We start from the raw sequence: 21,027 nt of genomic DNA, 5'->3' as shown, positions 1-21,027 counted from the left end.
TTGTTTGTTTTTTTCCGCCTTATTTTATTTTATTTTTTTTATTATTTTTCACCATTTATGCCTTTGCCTCCAATTGGCAAAGGTCTAACAGTTACGATCAGACTTCAGTATTGTGTGTACTTAGCGTTTGCTGTGTGTGTTTGTGTTCTATGTTTGTGATTAGATTGGATCTCTGAAAATCCTGAGAAAGATTAGTCACAACGTGCAAATCCGTCAGACCATTGTTGACATGGGAGGTCTGCAGAGCATCGTTAAGATTCTGGACTCACCTGTCAAGGACCTCAAGGCTTTAGCTGCAGAGACTATTGCCAGTGTGGCTCGGTTCCGCAGAGCAAGGAGAACCGTCAGGCTTTATGGTGGTATCAAAAAACTGGTGAGTAATCTATAAATGCAAGGAACTTTTTTTGTTTCTTAATCCTTTTGTGTTATTGGAAATAGTGTTTGCTCCCATGTTGACACAAATTTACACTAGTGACTGATTCAATACAAACATTTTGTACCAAACCAAAGACAAGTTGGAAACCTTGTATGAAAATGATGCATTTCCAAATATTATAATTACTATTTGCTTTTGATTTAATGTATTCACACTGTACAGCAGCTGGCAGTTTGTGCCCTATCCATATTTAAAAAACAAAAAACAAAAACAGAATGGTTGTTGTGGTAAAACAGATAGAATGTCCCTAACATCCTCTGACCTGCATTCATGTTTGTTGACAAAGGGACCTCTGATTAAAGCCTGCACGTCTTGTATATTTTGCTCAGCCCCAGATCGGATGTTCTCATGTGCGAGTCACTCGCGTAGGCAGATTAATTTCATGCTATGCTACAAAGACCACCTTAGAACTATTCTGTGGGTACAAGCTTTGCCTTCACTGTCTCACTGGCCAGGAACGATGGATTAGAACACTGAATGATGGCCATAAACCTTCACACTGGGCTTTTCAAGCCTAACGTCAACATCTATCCTGACAGTTTTCCACTGCTAACATCTCTGGCTTTTTTATTCTTGCAGACTTGGTGGTAATATCATTTTAATTACACCTTTAATCACAGCCAACAACTTGCTATTCCCATCTGACACCATCCATTATCACCCCAATGCTGCAGGCAAATCTTTCACAGTCTTAGACTTTATGTCAAGTTCATCAAGTTTGTGTAAATGTGTGTGTATGGAGGTTTGCTGCTTAAACATTTGTGGTCTGCCTGCTTGTCTGGATACATATTTATGGCTGTTTATCCACATGTTCGTCTGTGTACCTTGCCTCTCTGCTCAGGTAAACCTGCTACACTGTGTTACCAATTTAGCAAGCTTGACTGCAAACCAGCAGAAGGACGTGGAGGTGGCTCGCTGTGGAGCTTTAGCACTCTGGAGCTGCAGCAAATGTACAAAGAATAAGGAAGCCATCCGTAAGGCCGGCGGCATTCCGCTGCTGGGACGATTGCTCAAGTCACCGCATGAGAACATGCTTGTCCCTGTTGTGGGCACCCTGCAGGAGTGTGCCTCACAGGTGAGAAGGGTGACCGGCTGTCATTTCTGTAGACACCAGTCATTCCCAGAGATGACGTTGGGGCACGTAGCTTTTTATTATTTATATTATTTATACAATTGAACTGTCATATTCAGAAAGTTGATCCCCATATATAAACTATGGTAAATACTGATATCGTCAGTGGCCTGTAAAATAGATGTAGCAATACTACATAGATCGTTAATGTGTACCTGAATAAACATTACAAAATAAAAGTATAAAAACGTTACTAGTGTATGTGACGTACATTTACATCAGTCAAGTTTATGAGTGTCTGTTATAATGTAGGAGAGCTACAGGATTGCCATTCAGACTGAGGGCATGGTCAAGGATTTGGTCAAAAACCTTAACAGTGACAATGAGGAGCTACAAATGCATTGTGCAAATGCAATCTTCAAGGTATCACTTTTCCACACTCTGACCATTTTCTGTCATGACAGATTTTTATAATTTCTCAAATTAAGGCTCTATTTCGCTTTGCAGTGTGCAGAAGACGAGCAGACACGAGACCTGGTGCGCAAATACAAAGGTCTGCAGCCACTGGTTTCTTTGCTCGCCAAGGTGAACAACAAACAGCTACTAGCCGCTGCCACCGGGGCCATCTGGAAGTGTTCCATCAGCGTGGACAATGTGGCTGAGTATGAATGGACTCACAGTCTCACCTTGTTTTGCATGCACACAGAAAGTCACACTCAGAATTAACCTGTGTTTGGTAGTTATGGTTTACATGATATGACTTTGACAAATGACTTAGGTCCCATTCCGACCTCGTATCAACATCCGTCCTCAGTGATCTGATCACAGCCAGATCTCACAAAGTACAGCTGTTAACACCTGACGTTAAAATGCGACCTGGATGCCTCTCCTGTGACCACGTATGATTGTATCTGGGATTCCTCTGACATTCATTCAAATATTCACTGACTGGACATTTTGACCATGTTAGGACTTTTTGGCTGGTCCTCACAACTCCAGAGGGCTTTTTGAGAGTTAAGACCTGGTTTTAAGGTTTGGGGTTTGTAATGGGTTTAGTTTAGGGTCAGGGTTAGGCATTGGTTAAGGTCAGGCTCAGGGGTTGGGTCGGGAATTTTTTACGTCTGTGAGCTTCCTCACTAAGAATACGGTACAACAGTGTGTATGTGTGTGTATGAGCACTGATGGCCGTGGGAGACAGTGGCTCAGTGATAGAGCAAGTTGTCTTTGAACTGGAAGGTTGAGGGTTCATTTCCCGGTTCCACTAGTCAATTCCAATGTGTCTATGGGCAAAACACTTAAACCTGTAGCATTTCAGTGGTAGAGCGTGTCGTCGTTCAACTGTGGAAGGTTGTTGATTCGATTCCCAGTCTGCATGTCGATGTATCCTTGGGCAAGACACCCCAAGTTACTTGTGAATCGGTGTGAAAGACGTGTGACCGAAAAATGAGTAAATGGGTGATGGGTGAAATTGTAGTGTAAAGCAGCTTTCAGTGTCTAGAAAATTACTATATGAACTATTTATCTTGATGAGTGTAAAAAACTATGACACTGGTCAGCTCAGGAGGCAGTCTTTAATGCATCCTGAGGACAATTTGTGTTTTTTACATGCCAAGGACGGTGGACAAAGGACACATTCAGGATGCATTAGGACGCATTCAGACCTGTACTTAACACGATCTGGCCGTGATGAGACAGACATTAATACCAGATCTGAACCTGTCGTAGTGTAAGCACAACCATCTGGACTCAGTGTAGAAGAGGGTCTTTCAGTCACATGTGCCCATAACCTTTGAGAATAAATTTACTAACCTGATTAGTTTTACAGCAACCTTATAGTATGTGGACACAGTTAAATCATGGGTTTCAACGACTTGCATGAATAATCTTTGTCATGCAGTCATCACATTTTGGTAAAATTGGTAAAAAAAAATGTTTTTCCATTTGAATGCTGTCATAAAGTACTTTCTTTTACCATGGCCTCTTATTGACATGATTAGTGCATGATAGTATTTTTGAAGTTTTTATCTATTAGCTCTGATCTTTTATGTGAATGTTTGCTGCCAGAATTCCTGAATATGCTGATTTAATAGACTTCAATGATTCGTTAGTCAAGGCCTGTTATTATTAAAGCAGTCGTAGACAAACTGAAGGAATCTGCTGTGCTATGGTGGATATCTAATGTCAGAAGATGCAGGCTGACAGAGCCTTTAATCATTTGTCTTGTAAAGCAGAAGTTTATGTAAGCATCATTTAGCATGGTCATTCAGCAGTGACATTTTTGGAAGGGATTTTGATTTTCTCTTTAGTGTCAGATGATTTTTAAGTCAGTCATTTTCCCTTTAAAATTAATAATGAGATTGTGCCTTGGCAGCCCCAGACATTAGCTTCACACAACCATGATTGCTCCCTTGAAAGAATGATTTGCTGTATTTTTGTATTTGCCGAGTGTGGCCAGGGGCATAATGTGTAAAGCACACAAAGTCATTTTATACCTCGGTAACATCTTAATCGATTCAAAATCTTTCTTGTCCAGTGCAGCCAAGAAAGCCATAAGACATTGCCTTTCAATCATTCTTAATATGAGGACTGCCATTTAAGCAGAGAGAATATGTGTGACTGTTTTTCTTCTGACTCAGAAAACCTATATATTTCAAATTGCTGTGGAATTCTAAAAAAAACAACTAGAAAAAGACTCAGCAACAGTCACACATATCTTTCTGCACCTCATATATCACAAACGACAGAATAATATCCTACATTTAAAGTCTAAGTTAAGTCCTCCCAACTGGAGCTGGAGAGTCTGCTGCCACATCGAGTTAAGAGAGGATTCCTTTTCAGAAGCAGAAACATGACAATAACGTCTTTATTTTATTTTTTTTAAATCAAGATAAGCAAATCAATATTTAACCAGCGTCATGAAAGTTAATCATTTTGAGGAAATCATTTAAATAATTATTTAAAGACGACAGCGTGGTTACTATTTACACGGACACTATTCTATTTTGAAAATCAACACTTGAAAAAACTTAAAAAAAAGAAAGAAAACACACTTTGGCTCAGACTTTTGGCTCCAGCTTGGCATGATGATGAAACAAGTTACTGCACTGACCATGAGTAATGTGGCAGCTTAATGCACTTGCTGCCAGCACAGGCCTTGTGCCATACGTAATGACTTGTCACACTGTTGCGATGTAAAACAGCTCCACTACTACCGAATATAACAATAATAGAAATAATTGTAATGATCACATGTGAAACCATAGTTAGTGACACTTCATTAACAAACACAAAATAGCCCACAGCCTTCACTCCAAATTTAACGTCCGTTTGTTTTCTGTGTTGTGATGCTGTGGACGGTTGGATGTGGGTGAAGGTCAGGAGGTGGCAGTGTCAGGAGGAAACCAGTGTGATGTACAGAAATTGATTTAATGCATGCTTGCATGTGCAAGTGGATCTGTTTTTTTCATACTCGCTCAGGCTTATTTGAATCACTTAAAGCGTCTAGGTCGAGGAAAAAGCTTGGAATGAAGTGACCGAGCCATTACTGTCAAAAAAGAAAGTCTGCTAATGGTGACAGGGTTTAAGGGGCATGTACTCGTTTCAGAATCAATCATAGGCTGAGTGGCGAACTGAAATGAAAATCATTTTGGAATGTCGTTTGCTTACAGTAACAGGCAGAGCTTTGATCCCCCTCTTTTCCTACAATAATTATATGTTTAAATGAAAGAGACCTTGTGCAAACAACATGATTTCTTTTATGTGACTGATGATTTGCATGGACAGTATCGAGGTTGGGGGGGAAAACATCCGATAAAGACAAGAAGCCGCATGTGTTACCCATGTACCTGATTAATAATCCATCAAAATGAAAAATAATTGATGCCCCTGGAAAAAAAAACACAACTTTAGTGTGTTCACGTTAATGACCTTCATATCAGTTTGGTCCCAGTCTTGCACAATTGACTGTACCTGAGATTATAAATGTGCCTTTGTAAAAGTCCTACTAAGAAACACTAAAACATAATTTTGTGCAGGTTTATAGATGCATCAGTATGTGGCCATGAACGGCCGTATAAAAAGGTGTTATGAACTCTGAAAAAATGCAGTAAAAAGTCTTAACAAAAGAGTGACAGAGTATCTTTGCAATGGAAAGTCACAATTGCCAAGTCTTTGACTGTATTTGCCAGCATAATAATGAAACACAGGTAAAGTGCAGTCCACTGCCTCTGTTTCACCGTTAAGATGAGCAGAGCATAACTGACCAAAGTATCCTTCCCCTTACCTCACATACATACTCTAACCACAAGTTATTTACTTTTTTTTTTTTTTTTACATACTCAATTTCAGGATAATTGATGGTCTATCTCTCTCTTCGTGATCACTGCTTAGTGACTTAGGCTCTCTGAAATGTCTTACTTTCTCTTGGGCCTGGTGAAAAGCCATAGCCAGTATAAAAGGCAGCATTTAAGCCTTCTGCACTTAGTTTCATGTGTGACTAGTGCAGATGAATGAGGAAGGGAAAAGGCAGACAATCAATCATACAACTCTGCTGCACAGAAGCCCCACTGTGGTTCCTGTGTCTTCTGACAGGCTTTAATAGAGCTTACAGTTGTGTGGAGCCCAGTGTTTGCAGTAGAAGCCGCTTCAGGCAGCTTTGTGTAATGTTACTCTTGCCATCACGTAATTACTCCTGTTGGGACTGGCTTAACAAAAACAGACATGACTTACCGTTCATTTATCAAAAGTTATGTCTGTGATTACAAGATAATTCTGCTGTAGTCAACTGTGGATGACACTTCAGTGATGGCATAGGAAAACCATTGTTTTCCTTTATGGCGAATTCAACCAAAGTTAACATTGGCAGCTCCTCTGTTCATTAGCAGTGTTTTCACTTGCAAGAATAGGCTGCATGTCGGTGGACCCAGACCAAAACCAAATGACCTTGGCCATCTACAATAGCTTACGGACCATGATGCCAGCAACCGTAACTGTGAATAAAAACAGTCATAGAGCTTAACTGTACATCAGAGGTTTGTTGAGGTTTTTTTGCGACCACATTATATCCTTTTTAAATGTTTACTATAGTTTACCACTCTATAGCACTGGCAAACAAGGCAAAAATCACAGCAAAAGAGGGAGGGAGAGTTTCCAAGCCGCAGCAAAGCTTTGGTTATGCAAAATACATACAAGGGACAACTGTGAGCAGTCGTGGGAAAACTGCCTGTACCACTGCGTTGCAGTAACAGATCTGTCCCCATGTGGCTTAAGGCAGTGTTGCTGCTACCTGTCACCTGTCAGACTACCGAAAACCATACGAGTGGTGTGGCTTTAGGGATGGAAACACTGGTCCGTCAGTCTGTCTGCCCGTGGAACCACCACTTTGGGCCATAATGTTACACATCAAGATTTACAGAAATAACTAATTACCGTGAATTTCATGATCCCCAGAAGGTAAATCATGTGTTGTATGATCCCCTGTTTTTTTTTTTTTTTTTTTCAACACTCGCATTTGGTCACATTGGGTCTTTGACATTCACGGTTCCCAGGTGATGTATTACAGACTGAGGCTGACATTAATGAATACCATTAAATTTGATGCAGCCTTCATGTTCTTCTCAGGAAAAATAACTATTATCCCTAATTACTCATTTAGTGCCACCATGGGGTAAATTCTTTATCACTCTTTGGGGGAAATTGCCTTTTCCTACTATAAACCTTTGGTGTGGAAAAATCTGCAAAACCATCTAAATTTTAGACACACTCATATCCACTGATAAATTGAAGTGCATCATAAAGAATGTGGTGATGGAAGCATATGGATGTCGCCTTTCAGTGACACTGTTTAAATAAATGTCTTCCTGTAAAATAACAACAATCATCGAGCTGTATGTACTCTTCGTCTTACAGCGGATCACCTGCCTCCATCTTTGTGTCCTCTGCTTTCTTTGTGTCCACCTGTCCTCGTGTCCTCCTTCACAACACCTTCTCTGTGGTCTTCCTCTTTTTCTGCTGCTTGGCAGCTCCATCTTCAACAATATAATCCCTGTCCTTCAAATATGCTAATTTCTAGCAATGTGCATATATATTTATATATAAATACGTAATAGAACAACACAATATCTATTTCACTGAAAAACCTGCTGACAAGGTAAAGCTTTTGGTACCACCAAATCATCCGCATGTCACAACGTCCTGACACTGGTGAGGACAGAGACATATTGCTGTTTCGATATTTGACAAAAAGTGTAAATCAGCACAGGAATTACACAAAAGCCTCACAGAGGCAATCACATGGTTGTTTCATTGTGTTTCTTGTTCACTCATCTTTGATAACAGTTTGAAAAAAATGAATGATTATATTCTCTGCCTTTCTTCCTCCTCTGTACCTCGAGAAGGTTTCAGGAGTACAAAGTCCTGGAGTCCCTGGTTGAGCTGCTGACTGATCAGCCTGAAGATGTGCTGGTAAATGTCGTGGGAGCGCTGGGAGAATTCGCCCAGATACCTGCAAGCAAGACTATCATCCGCCAGTGTGGAGGCATCAAGCCACTAGTTAACCTGCTCAGTGGAACAAACCCGGCACGTGAAATCTTCTTTTGTTGCTGAAAATGATTCTTTTCTGCTCAAAGCATATTTCTAGACTGTTCTGTTTTATTTTTTTCATTTACCCAGGAGCTGCTTGTGAATGTAACAAAGACAGTGGGGGCCTGTGCCACAGACCAGGACAACATGGCGTGAGTCTCCTCCAGATCTTTCACCCAGCTAACGTGGTCTTTGGCATTTGCACTAACAGTTTACACAAGGCAAACAGCCCCCACTGGCATTACTGAATTAGCTGAAAGCAGGTCCCTTAAACATGTCTTGATGTCATTTGTTTTGATAAGGGAATGACACCAATTCCTGTATCATTACCCTGTCATGGGCCATTGCTTGGAGAAATCTATGTTCTTTTAATGTGTTATTTTGCAGGTAGGTTTCTCCTTCATCCCCAGCTTAATAACAGATTTTAAAAGCTTTGTTTATTGTACCTGCTGTGTTAAATATGGTTGTGGTTTAATTCCCAGTGTTTTACTATAGCGCTGCGGTCACCATCAAGACTTGAGCTGGTCACACGAACATACCTAAAGCCCTGCCCTGTCCAAGACAACATTTGCAGGGGGAAACACAGCGAACCACAGTCCAGAGCAGTCTTTGTTCATTTAACCTCACCCTCAATACTGCAGAACATTGTGCCTTTTATCCTCTCGCCTATTGTTTTTACAAGGCTGCTATGGCACACAAGACCCTTCTTAATTAGTGCTGGACGCAAACACAACATCATGCCTGAATCCTCATTGTTACTTAATGCTTTAATATGAGCCTATTACATTCGTGAGGAGGTAAAAACCAGGAGGTTCATTAAAAAGTGAAGCCACTAACTGTGGTAAACTTTACACAAGTCATACTGTAGGTTCTTCATGTTCTAGATATTTTCTCACGCCATATATACAGTATATTTAGGCCAGACCTTATAAACTTTCAGCCTTTACAGCTGTAAACAGAGAGCTCTCGTTTCAATGGTGGCTTTTTGTATATTTTGTGGTGATGGCTTATTTTGAGGCATGCATGTGTACAGCAATGTGTTGAGCAATTAGCGCAGCTCACATTTGATTACTTACTGCTCTTTTGCAAAAAAAACTGGAGATTAGATGATGTTTGGTTGGCTAACAAATATAAAGTTTGCATGATACTACACAGTCCATCAATTTTCCTGTCATTTCATTTTTAACAACAAAATCTCTCTCTCAAATACCACCTTCAGTCGATCAGGACAATCATTCTGTCATCATAATTTGGATTCAGGTCATCCATGACTACTGAAAGCCCAAGACAAACACTGATTGCTTCCAAGTTTTCCAAGAAATACTACTATGTTTGTTTTCATTCTCAACCAGTAAGCAGTGAGTGCTTTATGACACAGCAGTTCCTCCAGTGAATCCTATGTAGCTTCAAGAGTGAACACAAAGTTTAATGCCTCCAGGGTTTGTGGTCTCCTCCTCTAATCCATCAACGTCTGCTGCAACTTCGTCGCTAAATTCTTTTTCATACCTACGTCATGCTAAAAAGAACTGTTTTGGTGGATGATATGATGTTTCATTTTTGTTTTCGGTCTGGATTTAAGAGGCCCTGCAGACTGGAGTCTGATGTTATGATCCCTCTAGACTGATTTATGTGCAAACGGAAGACAGATGGAGCGGGGGACGTCCCTGATGAGTGTTCACCCATTGCCAGTCATGGAGATACTGTGATTAGGGAGTGTTTAAGTAATTATGACAGCATTCAATGTCGGCCTTGTTGGTGGAAGCACACATGGGGAACACGTTACATGTTATTTATACCAGACAACGGGTGCACTGTGCTGTAATTCTTTGAGTTCCCAGACTCCGACTACAGTTTTGACTACAGTCATGTATGCAACATGAAATATAGCTCATGCTTAAGTAAACTTCACTCATACCCTATGAAATACTGGGCAACCTGTCTTTGGCTCTGTTTGATTTGGAAAGCGGTTCTCTTTTTTTTTTGCTTTGGTTGAAAAACAAATCACCAACATGAAGTGTAAGGCTGTCTCGCGTTCTATTTATAGATGTGTGTATGAAGCACTATACACAGGTTTATGCATGTTCACCTTTGGCCATATCTTCGTCTAGCTTTTGTGTGATACGAGTGAGCAGACGGTGAGTGGGTTTCAGGGCTTGAGAGGAAATGAGCAGTCCTGGAAGCAGGTTGTGATGAAAGGCAATGCTGAACTCGATCAATTCTGTGATCAGGCTGAAGAACTTCAAACTGTGGAGGGCAGCATTTACACCTCTCAGTGTACAGCCTGCCGGAAATGTTAAGAAGGAGAAAAAGGACTGCTGGTACAGCAATAGCTTTGCAATTAAAAGTTTGCCAAAGTTATTCTTAAGACAAGATCTCAATGAAATCCAATTCATTAATTCCTTTCTCATCTTTTCTGTCTCTTGCACTTTCTGCAGAATCATCGACCAGCTCGACGGAGTCCGATTGGTGTGGTCCTTATTGAAAAACCCCAGTGCAGATGTTCAGTCCAGTGCCGCATGGGCCCTTTGTCCATGCATTGAGAATGCAAAGGTACAGTACAGTGAAGTACATGTGTTTTTGCTTCCTTCACAACCTAACAGATTTGTCCTCGTCTTCTGTCCCGTGTCTGTACAAGTGAAGCACACCATATGCACATAAGGTAGCTTGTAAATCGAAAAGTTCTGCAGAGATTGTGCCGTGTCAGAATAAAGGGTTATCCCACTAAATAAGCTTGCATGCTGGTGCTGCTGCTGCTCCTGCTGCTCCTGGGAGGTTAGCAGGGGCAGCACTGCATCAGGAGAGGCTTATATGAACCTCCAGCTAATATGAAGCAGAGAAGCGTCTTTGGCACACTGGGATTGGTGAATTGTGAAGAAGGCAGGGAGACTGAGTAATATCCTGTGACATGGCTTATGAATTCTCAGCTGAAAATCTTTTTTCTCAAATGTGCTAACAGTTACAGAGGCATATATACAACCCACTTTTCAAATGAAAATACAGCAAAAAATAACCCACAACCTGCCTTTGAGTAGTACTTGCTGCATATTATTTTAGATATAACAATTTATACAATAACATTTTGCTGATTCTTGAAGAAAACATGTTGTATAAAGCCTCTTGTGTCCCCAGTTTGATAAATGTTCTCTGAAAAAAACGTCACTTCACTTTGAGTTTTTAAAAAAAACAATCTAGAGGTGAGAGGTTACATAAATATGAGTTTGCCAGACTTCTGTCACCCACTCTCACCTCTGTTTGAGGCTCTATGCAACATTTAATTCTTTCATCGAACTGTTGGCAGTCAGCTTGCATTTTTTAGTAATTTAGGCTTTGACAAAGAAATGCGATGTGTGGAATAAATTAAAGACTATTGTGAATCAGATGTTATTATAGGTGCAATTCAAAATCTTTGGACTGCTCTTTTAAAACATTATGTGTGTCATTATGCCATCGTCAGCGGGAACTTTAGCAAACTATTACAAGTCTAATTTCAGTTGCACACGAGCAGGTCTTTCATCTCCCGGACACTTGATTCGTTTCCAGCTCCAAACGTAATGTTGTTCTATTAGATTATCACTGTGATTTAGGTAAACAGCTTGTCAGTGAGACAACCTGGTTAGGTTTAAACACATATTGGGTCCAGGCAGGTGTCTTGGGAGTGAAGCATTTCTTTTAGCTGGCTGGAATTTCTCTGGCCCAGAAGTGTAGCAAAAATGATGCATGGCAACCATATGGTGAGAGATGGGGGACTGTGGACCCACTATTGAGCACTAACAAAGTTTGACAATGTTTGTCTGGATGTCAGTGCAACAATTTTGTGGGAAATTCATGAACATGCTCTACGGGTGATTTTTCTGAGGCTGAGGCCGCGACCAGCGCTAAATAGTGCTCTTTGCCCATTGAGCAGAGGAACCTGATACAGCTGCTTTATGCAATTGTTATTTAGATAAAAAAAAAACACATGTGGCTTGAGTTAGTCGTTCCATGGTGGATGTATGAAAGAGCTATGGTATAAAAGCATCTGATGGATGCTCCATACAGTACTGCTGCCTCTCCACAAGCAGACACTGTGCCCTATGCCCACAGTTCAATGCCATAAAATATAGTAAGACTTTGTAGTGAAGCATTCAGTCATCTTCATCCCCTCATCAATGAAGTACAAGTCTTGCAGTTGCATGGAATGGGGTTTAACATGAATGAGATGTTTGATATGTTTTCCCTTTACACAGTAGACATGTATGCTACAGAAGCCTGATTGCCGTAGAGAAGAGGTCAGGACATGCTCTACCTTTCTTACCTTGGCTTGCTCTCCTCAGCTCTGCATCACACTCAGCTCAGATAATGTGTTTTCTATTTCATTTCACCCTGGGTAAGAGGACGGGAACGAGAGGATACGTGTGCTCCCTCATAATGCTGGGGTTTTCACTTCTAAACCCATGAAAGAGATTCTGGCTAGTCTGTCGCAGCTGGTGGCTTGAGAGAGCTTCCTCTGTCGCAGGGACTCCCGGTCAGCCATCATCAGTATTCCTGAGGAAGGGCTTCCTGTGTGTCGGAGGGTCAGCTCCTGGCCCCCGGCATACCCCCCACCCCTGCCCTCCCCTCCCCTCCGTACCCTGTACTGCACACATGGCTCATCCTCTGGCACAGCATCACAGAACCTTTACACTGCAGCATGACCTGATCTTAGTAGTGAGCGCTCTGTTTGAGACAGCACAGCAGTACATCACACTCCCACAATGTAGTTGAACACTCAAACTGTAAATCAGCTCCTGTTTTTTGTGCCAATGCTGAATTTTTATAAAATCCTATAATTTGTAAAACTAAGCACTCCATTGCAGTGCACATAATAAATTTTGTGAGCTGTGTTCCACACTAGGGTGCCGAACAACAGCTCTGGTCATGTAGATTGATGTTGAAATGGACTCAAATTAAGCATGCTTTGTGATTTGCATGCAATGATCCATAATTGTATGCTTTTGGGGAAATTTCTGTTCTATTTTCAAAGCACTGAACATTACAGACTCAGCCACCTTGATGTATTCTCCTGTGGCCAACGATACGGTGTGTTGTGATTTTAAACAGAGGCCTGATGTGCCAAGCCATACTAAATCCAGTGTGTGTGCCAGCTCTTCCGCTGTGGTTCCCTGAGCACTCCCTACCAGCCTCTTGGTTTGGTAGGCTTTGCCCCATAAGTGGCTCAGAGTCCTGTGGTACCAGCTGGTGCCGTGAATTCAAACCATGAAACTTTGAGTCTGCACTGTGTCAGCCTCGGGCAAAAGATTTAAATGTTACTTCTGAGCTCTAAATTCTATGTTTCATCTTCATTATGACATGCTAGGGTGAGAGGAGAGGTTTACAAAGATGTCAGATTTATTGCTTGCTCATCTAAAACACAGTAGTACCATAGAGGAGAGTGTTGTTATTTTTGAAAGCATATGTTTTACACAGATAAAGATAGTTCTGTGAGTTGAATTGCAATAATGGGTCCATGATTGTGTTGCCTGAGCTGATAAAAATACATTGTTTGTGCTTATTTAGTGTTTCTTGTTGTGTTTGCCTGGCTTATATGTATCTGCCTCCCTCCCCCCTCTTTCCTAATCCATCATACTTTCTCCTTCTACAACATCGTCCACGATCACTTTCATAGAGCACAGGCTAATAACAAACTCTTGTACTCTTGACTGTAGGATGCGGGGGAAATGGTGCGCTCCCTCGTTGGTGGGTTGGAGCTGATTGTTAATTTGCTTAAGTCAACAAACGATGAGGTGCTGGCGAGCGTTTGCGCTGCCATTGCCAAAATAGCCAAAGACAAGGAGAATCTGGCAGTCCTTACTGATCACGGGGTCGTGCCATTGTTGGCCAAGTTGACGAACACAGTAAGTAGAGCTCACCACTGGAGACAAACAACAAGGTTTTACTATTGAAGAACACTGTTCTTCAATAGTACAGAAGAACAGTGTACTATTGGCATTATATTGCCAATGTAGAAATGGCATTTTGGCAATGTTGTTCTCTACATTTTAAAGACTGAGACTTGTATTGAAAGTCCAATAACCTCCTGTCCTATTCTCTACAGACAGATGACAAGCTCCGTCAACACCTTGCTGAGGCCATCGGCCACTGCTGCATGTGGGGCAGCAACAGGGCGTCCTTTGGTGAAGCCGGAGCTGTGGCCCCCCTGGTGCGCTACCTCAAGTCTAAAGATGCCACAGTCCACCAAAGCACAGCTATGGCCTTGTATCAGCTATCCAAGGACCCTAGTAATTGCATCACAATGCATGAGAAAGGAGTGGTCAAGGTCAGTTGAAGGTTTTAATCCTCACCACTTTTGTCTTTGCAGATAAGTAGCAGTTGTAGTTATTAATATAGTTTACTTAATACTTTGGAGACTATATCTGGCATAATTACATTGAGAAGAATGCGCTCTGGCCTCCCACCACTCTTGTTTTAGTGATGTGTGAAATGTACTGAGTAATAAACTTTGAAAAGCTGTGACTGTTTTCAGAGCCTTTGACCGGTGGAGCAGAAACAAAGTGGGTTTTATTTGGTGGCGGAAACACGACTCCATTTTCTAGCTGTCATGGGAATTCAGAAAAGCAAACAGCTCAGTGTGTGCAAAGTGCCATTTCTCTGGTAGACCCTAGATGCCATTACAGCACAAGTCAAAGGGCTGTAGCTGGGGGTAACCGTTGCTAAGGGCTGTTCCTGGACATCAGGGTAGAATGCAACAAAGATATGGTTCAGGCCAAGGAGCGCGGTGAGAGCTGTTCAAGACTAAAGGAGAATTTTTTTTTTTATGGCCACATTTTTTTTCCTCTCCTACATCCGCCACCTTTCTTCATCACGACAGTTCTGTAGCGTTCATCCAAATATAAAGAAGACATGTTTTGAATTTTCCTCTGTCAGGCTGTTTCCATGCTCAGGTCAAGATAATGTTTATGTTTGTCTCTGACAGCGATGCAGAGGATTTTATGTTGAGATTGCGCTGTAATTTATATCATGTCACTGATGGTCATGTACCCATATATCAGCATTTGGAGAAAACATTGCTATCACTCTCAGTCGTGTTTCACACAGAAAGACTTTCACATGAGAAATCTTTCTGTGGCCACAGTGCCTTTAAATCCTTTCTTTCCCCTCTAAATAACAACTGCAATATAAATTATGAAGTGGTTGTGCTGTTGCAGCCAGATATTTTTTTCCCATGTTCGTTAAATGGTACACTTTAGCTTGATCTGCTGTTACAGTGTATGTGGTTCAACACTTGCTATAATTGGTAGCTGGACTGAACATTGGGTGTTCTGAAAGAGTTATGTCCAATTTGCAAAAGTCATTAAGATGAATTCTTTTTGTAGTTTGAGCCACAAAAGTCCTCCTTCTTGCTCAGTGTGTGTGTGTGTGTAAATCCAAGACATACCGCCCTCTTTAATCTGTCTCTGCAGTGTTTGCCCTTATTAATGTACCAGCTAGGAGTTGCAACACAACTCCATAATGTATTTTTAGACTTTTAAAGAGCTTAATTACCAAAGGCCACGTAACTGCACCAGCACTGCATTTGTTCCTAATCTCAGACGTGGAAACACAACACAGGCACCCTCATTGTTCAGTCTGGCCTTAGTCTCACTCGGTCTGGACGGGTAGGCTCAGACTTACCTGACCTGCAGAGGAAACAAGTATTGGAACTGCTCTTTCTCTACCATTCAGTGTGCAATGTAGTTTTGAATGGGTCGGAGAGGGTTCATTGGGTATTAATAGAGGGTCCTGCATCTAATTTATGGCACTGACATTTTTTTGCACATCTTGTATTATTAGAACCATATTTTGTCTGTGCCTTTAAGAAGCTCTCAAAACATATTCACTGGTATGTAGAGCAAACCTCGCTCTGCTCTTCTCTCATACTCTGAAGTTGGCTTATAGATGTAGTTTACCTCTCGAGCACACACATGGTGTAAGACCCAATCTGTAACATTCATAGGAAACAACAAGAGTTATACAATATTAATTACAATATACAATATTTCTTCCTGGAAGCCATGATAGTAACCTTGTGTTAAAGTGGAACTCTGCAAGTCTGGTTGCTTTTTCGCCTTTTTCTCTATGGAGCTCCTGCTACAATTTCAGAGTACAACACATCCATCGATCCATGGTCTCCCACTTTATCCCCACTGTTGTAAAAAGTTACCCTCCCTGTGCATAGCGAATGAAAGTCGTTGAACCATGTCCATGCCGATTGAAGCCAACCACCCACCGAAAACTACTCTTTTGCAAGCGAGTATTCTAACATCTGTGCTACCAAGCTAACCAGCAACAGGCGTCGCGCAAACCTTTGACAACAATAGAAAACATCAAGAAAGTGCATTGATGATTCTGAGGACTCCGTTTCGGGTGGTCCTGATCTTCACCAAGGCTGGCTTTCTGCCAACAGGCAGTAGAGGGAGTGGAGACAGCAGCCAATCTCCCACAACAAGTCATTTAACCATCACAATGATACCAAATCTGTTAATTTTGGGTAAAAATCCTGCATAGTTCCGCTTTAAAAGTAGTGTTTTATTTGGTCCCAACCAAAACATTCACATTTTGACTGTTAGTTAGTTGTGTAATCTAATTGCCAAGAGTAATATATATGTAACCAAAGAAATATGCCTCATCTAAAACGATGTTAAAATATGTTTTGGATAAAACTAAAATAAAATACTAAGAGAGATATGAATCGTTCTAGCCGTTTGATTTGACATCAACTCTTCTATATATATCACAGTTGTGCTTTATTTTGTGTCATGTACAAAAACGTTTTTCCTCCCCGTGTTTTTCATTGCTTCCAAAGGACTGGGTATTGTTTGCTGAAACCATAAATCCTTGTAGACAGCTTCAGCCAGCTATTTGTATTAAAGAGGCTCTTTCATAAGAAAAGCTTTGTGAAGTAAATTGATGAAAATTGCAAAATGCGGATGGTAATTATTGGTAATTTTCAAGCAAGGGTATTTCAGAGCTCGGCTTTTGCCAGGTCCTGGTATGTATTTTAGACTTTAATTCATCTACAAGAGAAAAATGTTTGCTCTTTTGTTGCCACGAGCAAACGTAGGCTGCAGCACGGTTGGTGTTGCTTTTGATTTTGTTCTCTTGTACCAGCTCAGACTGTGGGAGTGAAAGTTTGCAGAGACATCGTGGGAGGCACAAAATTACACAAATATAAGGGGAAGGCGTAAAAACCAAGCAGAACATCATAGGTTGCAGGTGTGGTGGGCAGATGACACAGGCGTTGTGTGTCTGTTATGACTACCGTGTTTTTGAGATCCGTGTTGTGTAATGTTTTTGAGCCTTGAGCCTCTTTCCCCTCATATCCAGACCTTTACTGCCAAGCCCTATTTTTCAGGTTGAACAGACTTTGTGATTCTTTTCCTCTTCCTCTTTAGAGACACCGAAAAAGCAACAGTCTCCTGCTCACTGGAGGCAGCAGGGAATGTTGTTTACCTTGACTTCCCGCGCCAACTTCCCCTCAGCCGAGCTAAACACTGCTGTCTGTCTGTGCTGTTTGCCTCCACACTCAAAGTCTAGAACATGGGAATGCTGGGATTGGGGGCGACGGGGTGATGGAGCCATAATGGCTGTTAGACCCGGCACAGGGGAATTTCAACTTGAACTCCTGCAGGCAGAAGCCATTCCAAGAGAGCGCACTTAACACCACGACACCTCCATGTGCGATAGGCTATGTGTGTGTATGTGTACATGCAACAGTATGTGCAGCCCTCCCAGACTCCACATGCTTTTTTCCCCCCCTCAACTGGAGGAGGGCGGGGTGCGGGGGGCTTGTTCCCTGGCTCCCTTCTTGGAGGTCAGGACTCACTGGAGCTCTCTGAAGTGCAAAAAAACCTCAAAAACTCACGATCCAGTTTTCAAACGTGGGGCAAGTGTTCGTGTTACCACAGTGAGGGAATAACTAACAAGTGGCGTATTATATTCCTAGAGCTCCCAGCTGGGAGGGAAAGAGCAATGTAGAAAAAAAAAAGGGAGGAAAGAGAGACACGCTTATCTTAGCCTAGCTGTGCGCTTCGGGAGACCTTATTTGGCGACGCCTGAATAACATGCTATGAGGTTGGCAAAAATGCTGCCTCTGGCACTTCTCAGGCATCCTCTCTTTTCACAAAAGAGACTTGTCTAGTTAGCTGCATGTATTCTGGAGCCTGTGGATGTGAGTTTGCTTTTGGATGCTATTTAAAAATCATATAAAACCTGAGGGCAAATGTTTCGTATATACAGTATGTACTCTATGACACTGGTGCATTGAGAGCAGCCGACATCTTGGACTGATCTATGCCGTTTCCCAAAAAACGTCGTGATTATAATCAGCAGGAAGGATATTATTTTCTCAATGTTGGACTGAAATCACAGCGTATATGTTGACAAAAGCTTTCGTGCACATACCCAAGCTAGCTCACCTTGTCTTTCATCTGTTTCCCTTTTACTGTTTTATCTTTGTGCTGAAATCCTGGGAATGCTGTTTGCCAACCACACAAATGTGCAGAGTGGCGCTTTAACTTAGCATGTAACACGGAGGAGGGTTGTGGTTGGTCGACCTCAGCTCTGGCCCCGACACACATTATGAACACAATGATGAACAGACTGCATCTCTGAGTGCTACCTAATGCTGAAACATGTTTTGTCAAACTGTCGTAAGGATATAAAAATATGTATTATGTGGGTAATGGGGGCGGGACTAGATAAGCTTTTGCTTCTGATGATGATTGATCTGACATGACCGAAATAAACATATAAATAAATGTTCTGACAGAGGTGGATGGACGTTAGCAAATGTCTTATTGAAGATTATTATTGAGTGTCTGAAACCTCATCGCTTTTGCTGGTTTGTGGAGCCAGTGCTGAACACGATTTTTGAATGAGTCACTGCTGTAGAATAAATCTAAATTAGTGGATTTATTTTTTATTTATTATTATTATTATTATTATTATTATTATTGTTGTTCTTATTTTTTGAAATGTGGTAGTCACAGATTCAAGTCCTTTGACAGTTGTATAGTCTGTGCTGCTGTGGAGGATCAACAAAAATGTGACATTGCTGCAGAGAAACCAGGGAAACTAACCAGATGGTGTTCAAACACCACTCGTCAGCCTGCTGCTCTTTGTTAAGGAAATGTTTTTCTAAATCCTCCTTCCAGTTAAGAACAAGGCACTGATGCATCTACTGTATGTGGTGTCTGTGCACTCACTGTTGTTATCAGGGCTTCGTTATAGGAGCAGGGAGTCCTTATGTGCTTAGCTGAAGGATGCTATGCTGCTGTCTGCTCATTATGGATGTAAACAAGTTGATCCAGAGTAATTGAAAGTGTGGCCTATAGAAACCTCAGTGGCACACTATTGTGGTTTTACCACACAGCACACATTGAACAAATTTAGGTTCATCCATTGCACTCGATTATTTATGCTTACATTTAGTTTTATTTTGATTCCGCCCCACAACTGCCCACAGACATAATGTAGTGATTTTGCTGCAGATAAAACGGGGGAAAAAGCTCTCCCCTTAAAACACATGCCACTCAGCGGTACTCCAAATATCCATCGTGTTATTTTTTTTTTGTTGCTTAGTCTTACATAAACTCGCTGCTCTTTAAAGGTACAATAATCTTTCTAAATGTTCACTTATATGTAACCAAGCAATAAACGTGGGAAACTCAGAGTTTCTGGAAAGCAAAAAAAAAGCCCTGTTCTGCAATAAGATCTAGCAAGATCCATTACCCAAGCCACTAATAGTCGGATATAATCTGACCTTTGGAGCAGCGGAAAGGCTGTCGAGTGGTGTGGTTCATGCTCAGGTTTTTAATGTCAAGCTCGCCCTGCATGCCTTTCATCTGAACAAACTTACAGAAGCATGTGTGCTTGCAGCTGTAACCCCTTTGCTGAGGCATGGTTTGGAAGTAGGACACAGACACACACACCCGCAAACAATACCCACATGCACACACACACACACAGAGGGACACGTGACAGTGCAGCTTAAAAGTGTCACCAAGTAGCCACGGTACTGTTGACCTTTGCACTCAGCACTGGTGCAGATTTGCAGTGACTGATGCCAACACATGTAGCCTAACCATCCAGGTTATAGGTGTTTTTCCAAAGTTGCATTATACCCCAAGAAATATGTTTAATTGATATTCATTCCCTGGTTAAATGAGTACACAATGCAGAGGTGTTTATATTGAGTTCTGCTCCGATTGGCATTAGTCTGGTGTCCTTTACGGAGCAATGCTGCACATTCCTGCTATGGTCCTTGGCATAGCCATGAGCCATGAATGTTTTTAGCAAACCTACTTATTACAACTTGGGACACTGCTCAATAATGGTAATTTCATTTTACTTAATTCAATTTTATTATTGACAGAAAAACTTTCAGTCTCAGCCGGGTTTGAACGAAGGACCAAAGTAAAACCCAGTCCAATCCAATTTATTTAAAAAAACTGTTATAACAGTTGTAAGTGCTGTATGGTAATAAAATGAAATAAGTTTAAGACCTAAAGCATACCGCATACAAAAACAACATCTCACTTCCATCTCAAAGACAAAGAACAACTCAAACTGTGTCAACAATTCACTAATATTAATCACCTTTTTAAGTGCTTCCACCTGTATTTAAACAGTCTCTGTATGCTTTAGTCAAAAGTTGGAAATCATTTTGACCTTTCTTCTATTACTCCCATAGCCCCTCATCCACATCATGGGCTCTAATGACAAGACGCTCCAGGAAGCTGCTGCTGGCTGTGTACGCAACATCCGACTCCTGGCTGTGGCGAATAGGAAGGCCATATTATTTTATTGACCTTCACTTATTCCAACATATTGAAATCCAATCGGGACTGTACACAAATGACTGTGGTGGAAAGACGAGGTGAGCTTTATGTTTGACTTTTTAAAATAAAGAGACCATCCCCCA

At 41.4% G+C, this 21,027-nt stretch overlaps 1 protein-coding gene across 2 annotated transcripts in view; it reads left to right on the top strand.

The window, feature by feature from the left end:
- The window catches only part of odad2 (outer dynein arm docking complex subunit 2), a 42,668-nt gene extending 21,641 nt beyond the window's left edge, over positions 1 to 21,027 (top strand). For both annotated transcript variants that reach the window (XM_058652147.1, XM_058652227.1), the window contains 10 exons: positions 164 to 373; positions 1,278 to 1,511; positions 1,821 to 1,931; positions 2,016 to 2,170; positions 7,904 to 8,084; positions 8,178 to 8,239; positions 10,523 to 10,637; positions 13,772 to 13,960; positions 14,161 to 14,382; positions 20,797 to 21,027. In XM_058652147.1, the coding sequence (XP_058508130.1) occupies positions 164 to 373; positions 1,278 to 1,511; positions 1,821 to 1,931; positions 2,016 to 2,170; positions 7,904 to 8,084; positions 8,178 to 8,239; positions 10,523 to 10,637; positions 13,772 to 13,960; positions 14,161 to 14,382; positions 20,797 to 20,913 (1,596 nt within the window). In that variant the 3' untranslated portion in view covers positions 20,914 to 21,027. The remainder of the gene's footprint in view (positions 1 to 163; positions 374 to 1,277; positions 1,512 to 1,820; positions 1,932 to 2,015; positions 2,171 to 7,903; positions 8,085 to 8,177; positions 8,240 to 10,522; positions 10,638 to 13,771; positions 13,961 to 14,160; positions 14,383 to 20,796) is intronic.

Source organism: Solea solea, chromosome 1 (genome assembly GCF_958295425.1).
Source record: "Solea solea chromosome 1, fSolSol10.1, whole genome shotgun sequence".
NCBI classification, from domain to species: Eukaryota; Metazoa; Chordata; class Actinopteri; order Pleuronectiformes; family Soleidae; genus Solea; species Solea solea.
Note: the sequence above shows the minus strand (reverse complement) of the source record. Positions and strands in the feature narration are given on the sequence as shown.